Source organism: Pristis pectinata, chromosome 7 (genome assembly GCF_009764475.1).
Source record: "Pristis pectinata isolate sPriPec2 chromosome 7, sPriPec2.1.pri, whole genome shotgun sequence".
NCBI classification, from domain to species: Eukaryota; Metazoa; Chordata; class Chondrichthyes; order Rhinopristiformes; family Pristidae; genus Pristis; species Pristis pectinata.
The window spans coordinates 80,068,228-80,085,414 of NC_067411.1; the positions used below are offsets into that span (position 1 = coordinate 80,068,228).

A 17,187-nucleotide genomic window follows, 5' to 3' on the forward strand; every position below is an offset into this window, starting at 1 on the left:
AGGGGGGAGGGGAGGGAGGGGGAGGGAGGGGGAGGGGAAGAGGAGGGGAAGGGGAGGGAGGGGGAAGGGGAGGGGGAAGGGGAGGGAGGGGGAAGAGGAGGGAGAGAGGGGAGGGAGGGGAGAGAGGACGAAAGCGGGAGAGTGGGGAAGGGGAGGGAAGGAAGGGAAGGGGGGAAGGAGAGGGGGTATTGCGAGAGGAGAAGAGGAGGGGGAGGGGGCGGTCCGGAGGGGAGAGAACGCGGCGACCCTCGCGTTCAGCGGCCAATCGGAGCGTCTCGCTGCTCTGTGTGACGTCACCGGCACCGTTAAAAAAAGAAAGCGGCGAGCACTTCCGCCAGAGTGAGTCGGAGCCGAGTGAGTGAGGAGGTCGGATAATCAGGGCGCTGAAGCCAGGAGGCCGGGCGGAGAGCGAGGGGGCAGCAGTCAGCGTGAGGAGACCGGTCGGAGAACGAGGGTGGGGGGGGGTAGAAGCGAGGAGGCCGGGCGGAGAACGAGGAGGTAGAAGCGGCTCGGGATACGGGCGACTGACCGGACGGGTTGAGGGAGAGGTCGGGCGAGGTGAGTGAACAAAGCGCGGCGGCCGGGCCGGGCTGGGCCTACTCTGTCCGTCTGCCCCGCTGGAAGCTGGGGGGTGGGAGTGTGGGGGTCGAGAAGTGAGGGGGGGGGGGTCTCTGTCGGGCACAGTGACCGGCGACGCTTCTTCCTCCTGTCTTTTTTTTCCTCCCTCTCTATTTCCTCCCTCTCTATTTCCTCCCTCTCTATTTCCTCCCTCTCTATTTCCCCCCTCTCTATTTCCCCCTTCTATCTCTCTTCTCCCTTCCCCCTCTCTTCCTCTTCTCTCCTCCCTTCCATCTTTCTCTCTCTCTCCCTTCTATCTCTCCTCCTCTCCCCCCTCTCTTCTCCTTTCCTTCTATCTCTCCATTCCCCCCTTCCTCCTTCCTCCCCGCTCCCCCTTGATGAAGGGTGGAAAACATTTGTAGGTCGTCTTTTTTTTATTCTTCAGCAGATGTGATCGGGGTGCTCCGTGTGGAGTGAGACTCGGCTGTAATTTGGCGACTTCCCTCTGGGTGGGGGTTTTAAATCGTGAGCCTGACGTGTTTGTGTGAGGGGGGCCGGAGGCTGCCGGTGATTTGCTGTACTGGCTGATGTGGGGTGTTTTCCACTCGCTTCTATTTTAAGTAATGCCGTCATGTGACGTGTTGGGCAAGGAGGCTGCTTGCAGTCTGATACCGGAAATAATTTGGTTCTGAGAAGTGTTATTTTGAAGTGACTCCGCTCCCGTCCAGAAGATCAGGGAGGGGTATTTTAAGCTTGATGTGATGACGTGATGTTGGTGGCTGCTTTGTCAAAGTTCATAAAATAACGTAATCGGCCATTCACTTCCTCCAGCTTACTCTGCCATTTAAATGATCGTGACTCTTCTACCTCCATTTTCCTGTTGTCCTTGCTCTATTCTGTGAGCTTTCACAGCCCACTAGGGTAGAGAATTCGAGACTTTCTACCTTCTGAGAAAAGAAACTTCTCTGTAAATGGCCTAACCCTTGCCTTGAGATTAGAGTATTTTCATGCTCTTCTAGGCTCTACAGCCAATTGAAGTGATATTTCTGCATCTACTTGAACCTATAATAAACTTTGCATGTTTCAATGTGGTTACCCTTCTATTCTGTGGAGTCTAACCTCTTCATTCCTGGAGATTTTTGCTACACCCTCTATTTTAACTTCACATTTCTTGTATTATTACATTTTGTAATATTTTTTCAGTTGTGAGAATTTTTTTCTCCACGTGTTACTCTATCTACCATATTGTAGCCCCCTCACTGGGCTTATGACCTTTTAAGTTTGAGTTACTGAATGCATTTTCATTACTGCCTTGATGGGCAGAATAACATGGTTGAGACAACATGATGTACTTGACAATGTTGCTGTCAGTAGCAATCCATATAAAGCTACGTTACTTGCTCTTTGCATGGTGAGAGCTATGTTACTAAGTGATTTATTTTAATTTTCCTTTATGAATGTTATGCAGGAGGAAATGTGAAGTGCTATTCTTAACTACTTTGTGGAATGGCAGGTGGATTATAAACTAATTTTTTTAATGGCTATTGAATGGAGGGGCTGGTTATTCCATCCATCCTGCATGGACTCTTGCTGGTGTATTTCAGTAAGTCCTTCCATATTAACCCTGCAATTCTTTCCCCTTGTAGATCTATGGAAGCAATTAAATTCATTCTTTTCACTAAAAGAATTTTCCTTGCCCCTAATTCTACCCAGTTACTTTTTAAATTGCCCTGTTTCTCAGATCTTCTACGGAGTTTAATCTGTCTGCATTACCTAGATGCTTTAAAATCTAACCATGTTACAAGTTAACTATGTGGTTCAGTTGACACTCTAATACTACACAGCCTTGAGTACTCAATTTCCACAAACCTTGTGTGGTAGTGGAGTGCTGTCAAGTCATTACAGTTGGTTAAGCATGATATCTTACTCTCTAGCTTTTTATACAATGGGTCTAATGCACATTTCTAGAAGAGGTCTCCTTGATTCTGCCAAACTTCCAACAGATATCAGTGTACTCCCCTCTGGCAAAATCTAACATGCTGCTCTTGTATATCCAGTACTTGCATGTGCTGATGGCATCATTAAAAAACACAATACAACCCAACCCCTAGAATACTTTGAAGCTTTTAGGCAATAGTGACCCCCTACATTTCATTTAGTAAATGAACACTTAAACTTCATTGTCCATCTTTCTAAAAATGGCAGAATGTTTAACTTGCATTACAAATCTGAATGTATGGTATATTAAACCATTACTAAAGCCTGAAGTGCAAAGTTATATGATCAGCCAGACCCTATTTTGGGGTCTGAGTACAGCTGTTTCAACAAACTTGGCAATTGCAGCTCCTTTGATTCTGCATTAAAGTTGATTTTGTTCTGCACTTTCCCAATCATATACTAATTGTTTCTGAATCTGCCAACTTGGTCCCCCACATCCTCCTGCATTTAACCTGTCAAGCCCTATAAGAAGTTGGTCTTAAATAGATTGCCCCTCATTTTTTTTAAACTATTAGGATACAGCCCCAGTCTACTCCCTCTTCCCCCACCACCCTCTTTCTCCCACCCCCCCCCCCCCCCCCCCCCCCCCCCCCCCCCCCCCCCCCCCCCCCCCCCCCCCCCCCCCCCCCCCCCAATCCTGTAATCCTTAGAACCAGTCTAATAGCTCTTTAGTGCACTCCCTCTATGGTAAGTACATTCTGGGGTAAGGTAACCAAAACTATAAAATACTCCAGGTGTGGTATCAGCAAGGCCCTACACAAGACTTACCTTTATGGCCCCTTTCTGGTTAAATAAGTGAGCAATTCAGGAAAACACATTTTCTACCTTATTTACAAGGTAGAAAAGGATGCCTGAATGTGCAGCTGCTCCTGTTTCCTCTTCACACCACCACTTGCCAAAAATCCTAGACTGAACCCGAGAACCCACTGGCTCCCAGGCTCAGTCAGCCAGACACCTCCATTGCTGTCTGCTGTCCCCTTCCCCCTACCCCTACTTTCTGACAATCCCTTATCTTTCTGCCCCACAATGAAGGCTGGGAGGTTCCTTGCCACCAGCAGTATGGTAGAGACTAAAAGTTAGCCTGGGGGTCACCAGCTTGGTAAGCAGTTGGCAGTCTACTGGCTGACTACCTTTGAGATGAAAGGGGAAATGTTGGCAGTTACAATGATCCTGCCTGTTAAATTGAGGCCCAATCTACTCTAGGTAGGATGTTCAATAAAAAAAATCCCAGTGTAGTCATCCAAATAATAAGGAAACTATCCTGGTCCATATTTGTCCTTCAATAAATATGCATTAATGACATTGTTTAGTCTGCAGCAATAAATACTTTGAAAGTATTTTCAGTGCCTTTGTCTTAATGCACTAACTGCAAGTATGTGATGTTTGCTTGTATGCATTTACTAAACATTGTAAGCTTTCAAATATTGACCCTTTACATTTTGTTTTTGCCTCTACATATTGGGTATTGACCTGGCAACAGTTGCCACTAAAGTGTCCCATCCACTAAAGCAGTGGATTGCAAAACATTTGTTTTGCTTACATTTTTCATGACTGCTTTTAGTACAGACTAGTGTTTCAGCAGATAAGTCATCTGGTATTGTGCACTTGAGTGACTACTATGTGAGGGGAAAGTAGTACTGTCATTGCTCTCTACTGTTACAGCAGATGCAAATGTGCAGTTGTCTGAGTAGTGCTGCAGTGCATGAAATCCTGACTTTTCCTGAGGAAAGTGAATGGAATAAACCAGTTTCTACTTTCAGACTTATTTTAAGATCATTCAAATGATTTTGTTGTATGCCTAGATCTTGGAATTTTCAATGCAAGAGGTTTGCTTTAAACAATACTTGCCATAATTTCATACTATCACTTGGGGCTTGTGCTTGTAGAGTTGTCTTGAAGCCATGATTTACTATTTTTCAAGTAACTTTACATCCTTCAGCAAATCTTTTGCTCACTGGCCCTTGAAGCTGAAGTAATGACCTCTGAAGTGAGTAGAATTAGACTAAAACTTGCTGCTGAAAAATGTCGTGATCTTGTTTGAACTAGCACAATTTTACAATCTACTTGTTCTGGCACTTTTGATACATGGGATTGTAGCTAGTAGATTTGCACATCTGGAATCAGAATTTGAAAGTTGGTGGTTGTACATTCCAAGATTATTGCAATAGTTGCATGTCCATTGATCTGCAACTAGCAGTGGAGCACAACTTTCAGACTGAATCATTTGGCCACTTTGAAATGTTTTAACTATACTTAAATTGTTTTGATTCATCTGTTCAGATTACTGTTGAGCAGCAATTTTGTAATTTCTCTTCCTATGAAATGGAGAAGTTTTGGATATTTATAAACCATCTTGTCAATTTAAATATTTGCTCAAGCACATTAAATGCATACCATTCCATCCCATTTTAATATTTTGGTCCCAACACCACTGTACAAACCAGTACTACAAAGGTTTTGGCCTAAATAGCAGCAATAGTCTGGCTTGTGTTATAACCAGAAGGTGTTTTCTATTTTAGTCTGCTTACTGCCAGTTATCACTTCAGCATGACTGGATTTTTCTGCTCTGCACATGTCATCAAGCAACTCTGCATCTGCCCCCAGCCCACACTGTGATGCAAAGCAACTGAGACATTGTTCTTGGAGAAATATCCAGGTGGTAGACTTGGGAGATTGAGATGATGAAAAAAGTGAGGTATGGGTTAAGGGGTCATACTATGCCATTTTGAAGAAAATGAAGATGCATGCTGGCACTGTTCCTCAGACCAGGCGACATCTGAGGAGAGAAGTTAATCAGTGATTGATCTTGCATCTGATAGGGAATTGAAACTGAGGAATTTTATATGCATAGACTCTAAATGAGCATAAATGGCTGTTAGGTGAAAATCAAGATTAGTTTTCATTCTCCTATTTAAGAGTGGTGTGCAGATTCTAAATATTTGACTCGAATTCTTGAGAAGCAGGAAGAATTCTCATTCTTTCCAGTTGTGCTTCATAACACTTATTTTGCAATTGGGTACTTCGAGAGGCTGAAGTAAATAAGTGAAACTGCTTCCTGGTGCACTTTCAAAATGGGAAACTGTGTTCAACTGATTTTTGGCTAATCAAGATAAGTGTTGAATTGTATGGGGGAGGGGGTGGTTTCTGAGAAAATCTTCAAGATAACTTGGCAGGCAAATCTGCAAAATGCAACTTCCATTTAACTTTGGGTTTTTTTGAATGAGAAGACTTTTATTTTGAGTAACTTGGTAACTTTGGGGTAGCTATATCTGTCTCATCTTGATGGCTTTACTTTTACACACTTGGTTTGATTTCAAATATTGTACCTTTTATTCCTATTCCTCAATATGCCTTTCAATCAACAAAACATGATTAGTGAAATGGTGCCTTGACATGAGATCTATATGCAAGACATCTAGATGGACAGATCAGAAATGGCTGTAAGCCAGGTCAGGCTTTTTAAATGTATAGATTTAATATGACTGAATGGATTCATAGTTCATGTGGTTCAGTTACTTCCAAACTGTACTGAGCTAGTAATATTGTCTCCTGTAGCCTGTACCTTGTGGGTATTTGTGCTGCCAAGGAGATTTCTTCATGCATACAATGGGGAGTCTTTGGAATTCTCCACACAGGGAAGCCTGCAGAGGCTCAGTCACTAAGTTCATTCAAAATTGCTGGATTTCTGTGACTGGGGCAGTACAGGATAATAGTGTTAAGGCAGAAAATCAGCCATGATCTTAACTGAAGATGGATAGTCTAGTGTTCTATTGCTGCAAAACAAAGCAGGTGACAAGGTTCTTTGAACTTTGACATTCCAGTATTTTGCACCAATCACTATATATCCTGCTCCAATATAAAATCAGAAATAATTGAGAACTAGTTATTAAACATGATCTAGACCATAATTAATAATCTGTTTTGTTCACAGTATACAAGTATGGCTCAAGAAACTAATCAAACTCAAGTGCCTATGTTGTGCACTACTGGATGTGGCTTTTATGGGAATCCTAGAACAAATGGAATGTGTTCAGTATGCTATAAGGAACACATACAAAGACAACAAAATGGTGGTCGAATGAGTCCTATAGGTAAGATGGTATCTGATTCTGTTTTTCCCACTCCAAGCACTGTTCTACCTTCTAGAATAATTTTCTTGAGCTAATTGTTTTTTTTGCATTAGCTTGAAGTCTGATGTTCCAAATATTGGACAAGTTGGAGAAGAAAGATTGTTATAAAGAGATGCCCTTTAGTTCTTGTATTCTTTCATCCCATGAAGCACCAAATACATCTGGAGCATCCAGTGAGAGCCTAGGCAATCCTTTTTGTTTTACAAAAACACTTCATAATGACAAGGGCTATTTATTAACTTTGTCAGTTTGATTCCTAATTTGGTTTGTGCAGAGAAATTGACTGTTGGGTATCCTTAAGTGAGAGTCCCTTATGTGAATTAAGTTTACCCTGCACCCCATCACAAAGGTTGAAATTCTTTATCTTTCTTGTAGCTTAATTTTGGGGTGGGGGGGGGGGGGGTTGCAGAGTCTTAATTGTTAGGCAATATTGGCCTAACAGAAGCAAATTTCCCTGGAAGTGCTTTTCTAAGCCCACCAGATGTTGGCTACCATGAGTGTGGAAGTGGTCCTAAATTGAAACTAATGCTTCAATTGTTTCCAGTGTGGTGAATCTAAATCCCACTTGTGGTTTCACTTAACTGAAATTAGTGATTATATGGATGTTTGCTTTTGGTTAGGCAAAATGGAGCATAACTTGTAAAGTAAGCTGCTTTTTTAGTACTTTGCTAGTGAGTTGATTTCTGAAATATTGGTTTAAATTGACTAGAAAATTAAGCAAGCTGGGAGGTGGTTGAGCAAAGGTCTGTAATGTGACTTAAGATACTGATCCTTGCATTAAGTGTCACTAGAACAGTGGAAGAGATGGAACCAAGTGGGGTGGGTGTTTTGAACTGTGATTACAGCAAAGTGAATGGAGGTGTTCAAGCAGTTCTCATTTGCATAATGTAAGGGGTTCATACTAAATTAAAAATGCATGTAAATCATAAGGCCTCAAACACTGCAGATCAGTGGGAAGAGGTAAAAGGGCAGGTAATAGTGCTTGGAGGAAATTGATTATGAACCACTATTGTAAAGAAAAATCAGTTCCTTGGCATACTGGGAGGGAAAGACTTAGTGATGCCAAGAAGTGTGGAGTTCAGTTGGTGGTAAATGAAGGCAATAAAGCCCATTGTGGTTATTATCTGAAATGCAGGAATTTGAACACCCTCCATTTAAGGGTCCTGTTCACTTGTAACAGAAGATTCCTTTGAGGACAGAAGGGTGACATGTCAATAGTGCTGAATAGAAAATGGCAGTCAAATGTATTGGAGGCTGGGAAGAAGTGGTATTAAGATTTTCTTGTCTATTTTTTGCAATATTATTAGAATGGTAGAGTTGTATCCTGAATGACATCAAGCCTTCAACTACTGAACCTGTTTAGCTCAGCTAAGTAAATCTTGTGACTTGGTGTTTAGAATGGTTGGAGGGGAGGAGGGTTCCTATTTTCAGATGATATCATTTTGGCTCTAAGTAAATGCAGGTCACTAATCTTCATTCTCAATTTTTAAAGGTGCATCAAGTACTTCCAACAACTCAGACTTTACTCAGGTGCAGAGAACAGAAAGCTTTAAATCAGAAGGTGCCTCCCTCAATACTACTATCAAATCAAGGTAATTGCTATATGAGTATAAATCATGGCCTAATTGGTGGTTATAAATTAAAATGAAATGAACCTGAAATTGAGTGCCTCTTGGGATAATTGCACTACTTTAGTGATCTGACTTCATAACCATGACTCTTAATGACAATTTGACTTTCCCACCTTGCTGAATGGAAAAACAACTCAGTATTGCAGAGTCACTAGTGATTACTGTCTTGGTGCTATTGTTTTTATGCATTGAGTTTTAAATGACTTGTGTGCAACCTAAAGTATCCATTTGTAATTTTGAATCAAATTATTTTTCACATTTTTGAAATCTGATTAATGCTAGCCTAGTTTACTAGAAACTGGCTAAATGGTTTATTCTGTGAAGGATCCTGGTGGATCCAAGTGAATTGTTTTTTTGTTAAATAAAAATTATAGAGCAGTAAGCTATCATATAACTTATCTATTCTAATTTGGGTCATTGTGACTAAATTAGTAATAATTGCATTTGAACTAGATTTGGACCTATTGTGCTCCATCTACCTTTTGGCAGCCACATGGGCCCCACTCTGCATAAGCTTAACTATCAGGTGGCAGATCCAGAGATCCTGCCTAATTACCTTTTGGACTTTGTGTGGCTGTCAATGTCTTTTAAAGTCAAAATCTTTTTTTAAAAAACACATTTCAGACATTTAAGTTTTCTAGCACTAAGATTAAACACTTCCATCTTCCATAAAGGTTGGTGACTCCATTAAAATGGGGTAGCTTTACTCATTACACCTATTTAACTATAAACTTGAGGGATGAGGCACACCCATCTCTCCACTCAGTATGTTTGTGCTCTGCCTCTGTTGCAATGCAGAGTTTCAAATGTTGAATGTGCTGACCAATGTTGCAATTACTCACTGGTTCTTTGAGCTACTGATTGAAGGTCAGCGTGATCCAGCCCAATATGCAACTTGGGTTAACTAAAATGAAAGCAATGGAACTGAGTTTATTTGGTGGGATTAATCAAATGAATGAAATTGATTGTAAAATGGCAGCTGCCTTGTCTAGTGAAGGTTCAATTCAGCTGGCAAAACAAACTGCAGCAACTGGTTGTGAAAATAAGCACAAATTCAGTTTGAAAGAAATTAGTGCTGTTTTTTTAACCAACTGCCCAAGGCTGTGGCAGTGTTCATGAAGTAAACACCAACAGCTTGCAACAAAATTTGTTTGCTTAAAACCAGTGTCAAAGCTGAGTTGCTTCCAAAAAGAGTTGGCTTCATTGCCATTAATTTAAATCTTTTTACCAACCATTGTATAAGTATTTAATGACATTGCTGAAACCCTTCTGCTTGCTGTTCATATAAAGCTGAGGCTTCATAGTTATGCAGTATGAAAACAGGCCCTTCAACCCAACTGGTCCATGCTGACCAAGATTCCCCATCCAAGCTTGTCACATTTGCCAGCATTTAGCCTATAACTGCCTAAACCTTTCCAATCCATGTACCTGTCCAACTGTCTTTTAAAAGTTGTACCTCCCTCAACCACTTGTGGCAGCTCATTCCACATAGATGCCACCCTTTGTGTACTTTAAAGTTGCCCCTCAAGTTCCTATTAAATCTCTTCCCTCTCCTTAAATCTATACCGTCTAGTTCTTGATTCCCCCAACCCTGGGAAAGAGATTGAGTGTGTTCACCCTATCTATGCCCCTCATGATTTTGTACACCTCTAAGATCACCCCGTCTCCTACTCTCGAAGGAATAAGTCCCAGCCTGTCCAACCTCTCCCTCTAACTCAGTCCCTCAAGTCCTGGCAATATCCTTAAATTTTTTCTGCACTTTCCAATTTAACATTCCTATATCAGGGTAACCAAACTTGAACACACTACTCCAAGTACAGCCTCACCAGCATCCTGTACAATCACACCATGATCTCTTAACTTTCAGACAATGCTCTGACTTATGAAGGCCAGTGTGCCAAAGCCACCCTGTGGCTTTTGGCACACTGTAACCCATCCCAATGGTCCAAAAATCTGAATCCTTGCTCCACCAATTTTTCAGCCATGCATTCATTTGCCATATCCTCCTATTATCCTCATAGCATGTGGCACTGGAAGTCCTGTTTTTATCTTCTTCCTTGGCTCCCTATAGTTGCTCTGCAGGACCTTTCTCTACCCAGTCATTTGTGCCAATGTGCACAATGTCTTCTGGCTGCTCACCCTTCCCCTTGAGAATGTTCTGCAACCACTTGGACATCTTTGACCCTGGCACCAGGAGGCAACACCATTCTAGAGTCCCTTTTGCAGCCACAGAATCTTTTTCTTCCCCCTTTTCTCTCCCTGCTGCTGAGCCTCAGCCAGTTCTGATGCTACTGTTGCCTTCTGAACATCATCCACCTCCCCCCCAAGCAGTATGCTTGTTTTTGAGGGGAATGGCCACAGGGGAATTCTGCACTCTACCTATTCCCTTTTCTGGTGGTCACCCAACTAATTTCTGCCTGTACCTTTAAGTGTGACCACCTCATAAAACTATCTATGATGCTCTCAGCACCTCAGATGATCCTAAATGTGTCCAACTCCAGCTCTTCAAATTTTACCAGTGACTTCAGTGTCCTGATGAGGCTTTCTGTTCTTGACAGAAATGTGTCTGGTTCAGCCTTGCCTGTGACACAACAGATGACTGAAATGAGTATTTCCCGAGAGGAGAAAGAAACAGAAATTGAGGTAACAGAACCAGGTAAGCAAGTTGTTGTATTGCATACAATGCTGAAAACTTGTTTTGCTATAACTTGGCCTGAACACATTCAATACCAATTTGTGAACACTAATTTGATTCTAGTGAGGTAATTTATATTTTGGTTGACAGCAGTGTACAACCAGGTTTTCCATTGCTCTCTTGCCCATTGAATCTGGGATCTGCAAAGGGACATAGCCCTTGGAGAATTGAGGGACTTGCTTTCCCTTGTTGTAGATTATCTGCAAAATCTAAGCATTCTAAATAGATCTAATTTGTCAATAGTTAAGATTCCAACATCCAGATGGGTCCAGTCTGCTAATGTGGGCACCTGTTAGTCCTACTCATTTATGAAGCAAGCTAATTTTGTTCAGTGGCTCAGAATGGCAGTGAGTTCCTTGGTGTTATGTATTAGACCCAACCAAGTACTTTTTTTATGACCTTCCTTCCACATCCATGTGGGCATTAAAATCCTGAGGGTCACTGAGGTGGGGTGGGAAACTCAATTCAACCAGTCACAAATACTGTGCCAATATGGGAGTTGGTCAGCATTGTATTCTTTACCATCTGTAAAGCACAACTCAAGTGTGGTGGAATATTCTCTAATTAAATTAATGAAGCTCCAACAACTCTAAAAGCTTAACACCAGTAACAGCAATGCATTTGATACCCCATTCAACATCCTAAACACTTTCTACTGTCATTGGACAGTGGGTGCAATAGGTACCATCTGCAAAATAACATGCAATTACTTGCCTAGTCTACTGACAACTGCTCCCAAACCCATGTTCATTTGTGAAGGGCTAGGACCTCTGATCCATGGAGCACTAGCTGTATGTTTCCCTCAACTCATACACATCCTGACCTGGAAGTTTATATTTTGTCATTGGGCCTAAATCCTGGAACTATCTCCAACAGTATTATAGGTGTAGCTTCTCCAGAACTACTGCAGCAGTTCAAGGTCAGTTCACTGCCACCATCATGACAAGTTGGGGGTAGGCAATAAATCTGACCTTGCCAGTGATACCCAGGTCTCAAAGAATAAATCCCTTTTGTACTAAGTGGCACTTTGTTATATAAATGCAATTTTGCTGTATACATTTTGAACTTTAAGCTTCTAGGAGCAATGACATCTAATTTGAACTATATGGGAAATATTTCAAAGTAATATGCTGCAGTGAATATCATAAGTGTTTATGGTACACCCAAGAGTTCTCGCTAATCTTCTATGAAACTGCAAATCAGTTGTTAAATCAGATAACAGTATAGATTGCAACTATTTGAAATGTACATGATTTAGTACAGAATTTTGCAACTTAATGCATCTACTTATTTGTACAGTTGTAGCTGAAGCATCTGTACCTGGTACTATGTCAGGTGGAGAGGAAAAGCCTGTAGATGTTCCTCGACCAAAGAAAAACAGATGTTTCCAGTGCAGGAAAAAAGTTGGTCTTACAGGTGAGCCTTGTTAGTGTAAACAATGCATATCTTGCCAAATAGTAAATTTGGTGCTTCTACTGACCTGACATAGTTGACTATTAAAATCAAACTGTTGATTTTCAAAATGGGTCTCAAAAGAACCTGCAAAGATGTTTTGTATTTCCAATTTTCTAAAATAGTATTCCTTTTGGTTAGCTTGCTTTCCATTCTGTAGATAGAACTAAAGTGAAAAAACTTACCACTGTGTAAACCTGAAGTATAACCAAACATGGGTTGTCTTTGAATATCTCTTTATTTGGACACAGGAAGGAAAGGGAATTTTTGTTGGGAAGGAATGTCCTTGTAGTTTGAGGAGTGACTCATCCATGTTAAGTTCCAATTACAAGTTTAAAATCTAACAACCCATCTTTCTTTGTCTTGCATCAGCCTTAATCTTTCAGCCAGGTTTCTGCTGTCTGCAGTATTTCCACTATCTTGACCTCAATCAAATTCTTTTAGATTGCTTTCCTGATCTTTACAATAAACTTCACACATTCAACTGGTTCCCACTGGACTGTTACCAATCTTACCTCTAACATGCTTGTCCATTTGAATTGCTTTTGATGCACATTCTTCCATACTTCCTTGCTACTTTATGCACATCCTTAATTCTCTAAAATTGAGGTAATTGAATTTGGTGCATTCAGCACAATAAGGTGACAGAAATCTTGCCCAAAACATTAACTCCATGCCTTTCTCTTCAACTATCAGATCTTCTCCCACAAATATCTTGGAGAACAAGAGCTGTAATTCCTTTCATTTGCAGTGCATTGTACTCTTGCTGCTCTTTCCATCCTTGCCAACATGAGCTCTAAAGGCAGATCATTTAGAGTTGTCTACTATCATAGCTTTTTTCTATCCTGATCAATCCTTTAGTTTTCTAATCAGATTTGAACTGTTTTTCCTGGGTTATAACATGATTTCCCATTTGTTCTTTTAAAACCTGATGAAGTGAATCCAGGGTTTAAAAAAAATTGAATTGGCTCAATTCCCAAATGTGTAACAGATATCAAAGTCAAATTAAGCTGGTGTTTTTGCCTCTTGCTATTTAAATCCTTTTAAAGGGGGCAACCTCAGTCTTCCTACCTATGAAGCAACTTTACCATTTGGTATTTTTATGAAAAGGCAATGGTGATCACTGCCTTTAAAAGTTCACTTTTCAGAGTGCTAAACTGTAAACCACTTCAGGCTCTTGAATATTGAGATACTTTCATTAAGTGCACTGCACTAATCAAGTTTTAATGCTTGTTGCAGTGCTAGAGATGCAAATTGACTTTACCAAAATCAATCTTTCTTTTCTACAGCAGGTTTTGACTGTCGATGTGGGAACTTGTTTTGTGGACTTCACCGGTACTCAGATAAACACAATTGTCCTTATGACTACAAAGCAGAAGCAGCAATGAAGATCAGGAAAGAGAATCCTATTATTGTAGCTGAGAAAATTCAGAGGATTTAAATGGCCAAATGAAGAAGCCAGTAATCTGCTATCAAAGACTGCATTTATTCCTTGTCTTTTGTTTTGGGATCCTTCATAGAGCAGATGCATGGGCTGAATCCTTGTCTGTTCTTCAAGTTTGTGCTTTAACCATAGTTTCTCCTAATTATAAGTGGCTGGACGTTATCAGATGCAATTAGCACACAGCACTACATTAATCAAGGGAAACCATTGGCCTGTAAAATGGAAATTCCTAACAGTGGTTTATGTGCCAAGTGAACTTGATGACCTGCTGTAGTGCTTAATTCAGTAAAGTGACCAACCAAAAACCTGTCAACCTGTGTTTCTAGTGCCTAAGCAGATTTTTGTCTTGGCTTTCTGATGCTCTCAAGTTAAGAGGATGTAAAGAAATAGTAGAATACTGAATACTTTTAAGGTTAAGTGACATTTTTCCCCAAGGATTCTAGGAGTATACTTGGACCCAGTTTTATAGGTTAATTTTGACTCTTGTTGGGGATATTCAGGGAAAATTTGAGCAAATGGGGAAGGCTTATGTAGTTAGTCAAATATTACAAAGTAATTTTTCCTTGCCTCTAAAATCAACCTGTCATGTGTTTGGAAAGTTTTTCATTTACAGCAATCTTAAGTCCAGAATGGTGTAGAAGCCAGTCTTTGTATTTCAAAAGCAGTTTTGGGCCCTAGCTTCATTTATGAAAGCTTGTGCATTAGCTCTGTAGTTCAATGATGATGCAGGCTTTGTTTACAGAAGTTGCACATGACTTGTGCCTGTTATAAGCAAGTCATTTTCAAGCTGTGTACAGGCAACTAATGTCCCAGTTATACTGCATGTTGGTGATTGAATCCTTCCACCACATGGATGCCAGATGTGCAATAAAGTGCTGGCATCAAATAACCTGGCATTGAAGTGCCTGCATGACCATACTATTGCATGTGGCACCCAATTTGGTTTTCCAAACTACCTTTCCTTTTGGTATTCAAGCAGATGTGTTGGCTCAGAAGCCAAGCACTGTCTGCTGGTACCACAAGTGCATCATTCATCAATTCCACCTACACATTACCACAATGCATTATAACTGGGCTGTATATTGTATCACAGTGAGAATGTAGCATTGGCTTATTGCATGGACTGCACATCTTGGCAGTGTGTACATGTTGAACAGTAGAAATTGCAATATACTTGCCTGAAGCTGATGTATTTTTTAAATTTTATTGGAAGATGTGATGTATAAAGTATTTGTATTTTTTAATCCAGTACTAAGATGTGTAGTGTGATCAGAATCTTGACAATTTTATCTAAGCTGTGATCTTGATTACTGTCCAAACTTGCAATAACTCTGCACATTTAACCACAGTACACAGGAGCTTGTTTTTTGACAAACTACAGTATTTATGCTTTTTTAATCTTGGGTATGTAATTTGTACAGAATTATATTTATGTAATGCATATAATCATGCTAGTTGGCATTTATGCAAAAGGATGTAAATAAAGAATAGGTTTATTGGCACTTGGTTTTTTGACTGCAACTTCTGAATATGCAGCTGTAATGAGGTATACAGTTGGACCTTGTGATCATGGATTGAGTTTTGTGGAACATAGAAAACTAGCTGGAGCACATTCCTGGATATGATGAAGGCCATCTGAACTTTTACATTTATCCTTGAGCAAACATCACCCAGACTTTGTATTTAAAGTGTACATATGTTGGTTACAAGTCATCCCCTGGTCTTTCCTGATGTGTAATCTACCACTTCTAGTGGTATCCTTAAAATCTTGCCTCTTGAGTATCTCTAACATGCAATACTTGGTGTAATCCAAGGCTTAATCCTGCAATTTTAATATAATCAGTTTTTTTAGAACTTGGTTTCTTTTAAATGGCTTAATACTTGCTGTATATCTGTATTCCATAATATTTCCATTTGGATTATTGGAAGCTTATTCTCAAGTGTTTCCTTCATCAGTGAGACTTGCAAATTGTATGCCCATCCTACAGCTGTCAAAAGGGCATGTCTGGTGAATTTTCAAACCATTAAAATCAAAAAATCAAATTTAGAAATTCTAGAAAACTAAAATGTGCAGAATGTTTATTCAGAATGAATATCCAGTGTAAATGTGGGCAACTTGTGCTCCTAAAGTGGTTAAAAAATCAGGAAGTATACCAAATGGTGCATTATAATAGAAATATTCCATAATTGTAGCCATTTGTGGGAAGATTAGGCACTAATGTAGTTTTGAGTTATGCTTGGCTTCATTGAACAATTGCATTTCAATTGGGGAAATGACTACAGGAAAATGTCAAGTTTTTGGTAGCAGTTCTCTAATTTTGTCATCTACTGAATATTAAATTTAATGACCTTGGTGGCTAGTTTCAAATTCCTATCCTACTGGTAAACTAGTGCAGCTTTCCCTTGCAACTTCCTCCCTGCCAAATGCTAATAAACTGTCAGGAAACTCCAGACAAGCCAGCCATTTTTGTTGCTCCCTACCCGCAATCTAAATGCTCATTTAGCTTGATACTTGCATTTCTGAATAGTTAACTGCAATAAATCTTTGTCCCCCTCACAGCAGTTTCAAGAGCCTGTGCATAGTCTGTTGGCACAGACTGTGATTGTAACTACTGGAAGATGTTCTTTAAATGTTGGAGTACAATAAGGAAAGATTTGAGGAATGAGTTTGAGATTTCTGTACTCGTTTGTATGGGAGGCTCAAACTACAAGTTGAGAAGTGCCAATGTTCCACAAATATGCTGTCATCTCAATCACTATTAATGGTGCCTCAATGATATGCACTATATAACTTGAAGTAAAATGTGAACTTGGTATTTAAGATGTTAAACACTTCTGGTGGGTTCTCTTTCAAACTAAAAATATGGAGTAAGATCCCTGGCAATTGAGAACTTCAAGTTAATTGCCAATTTGAACTAGGTTGTTGTTAACTTCAGACATACATCTATATGGAGATGTTGTGAATGCTACCCTCTATGTGCCTTTTTGCCTTGTCCCTTTTTTTTTGTTACTTCTGGTTTCTATCAGGGGTTACATTTCCAAATTCAGAAGGTTATTTTTGTCTTTCCCCTACAAATTTGAAGATGGGCAGGAAATTAGATCTTGGACAGATCCCAATAGTTCCCAAACAACATGGTAAGTTTGGCAGAAGAGCAGCATAGGCCTTTAATCAACCAAAAATAATGCAGTCCTTGATTTATCTCCCTCAGTATGTTCTCCTGAGACTGAATTCCCTGGATAGAACTGGATATGAACTTCTGGTCTATAAATTGCTCTTTG

The 17,187-nt window shown here is 40.3% G+C and overlaps 1 protein-coding gene across 2 annotated transcripts; it reads left to right on the forward strand.

Annotated features, from left to right (window-relative positions):
• The first annotated feature begins 331 nt into the window (after positions 1-331).
• On the forward strand, positions 332-15,410 carry zfand5a (zinc finger, AN1-type domain 5a). Of its 2 annotated transcripts, none has more exons than XM_052020371.1 (6): positions 332-558; positions 6,488-6,647; positions 8,179-8,278; positions 10,876-10,973; positions 12,312-12,428; positions 13,757-15,410. In XM_052020371.1, the coding sequence occupies exons 2-6, from the start codon at positions 6,497-6,499 to the stop codon at positions 13,903-13,905; spliced, it is 615 nt and encodes a 204-aa protein (XP_051876331.1). In that variant the 5' UTR covers positions 332-558; positions 6,488-6,496; the 3' UTR covers positions 13,906-15,410. The 2 variants fall into 2 exon arrangements, with proteins under 2 accessions (XP_051876331.1, XP_051876330.1); XM_052020370.1 differs by having other exon boundaries at positions 333-558; positions 13,754-15,410.
• The last annotated feature ends 1,777 nt before the right edge of the window (positions 15,411-17,187 follow it).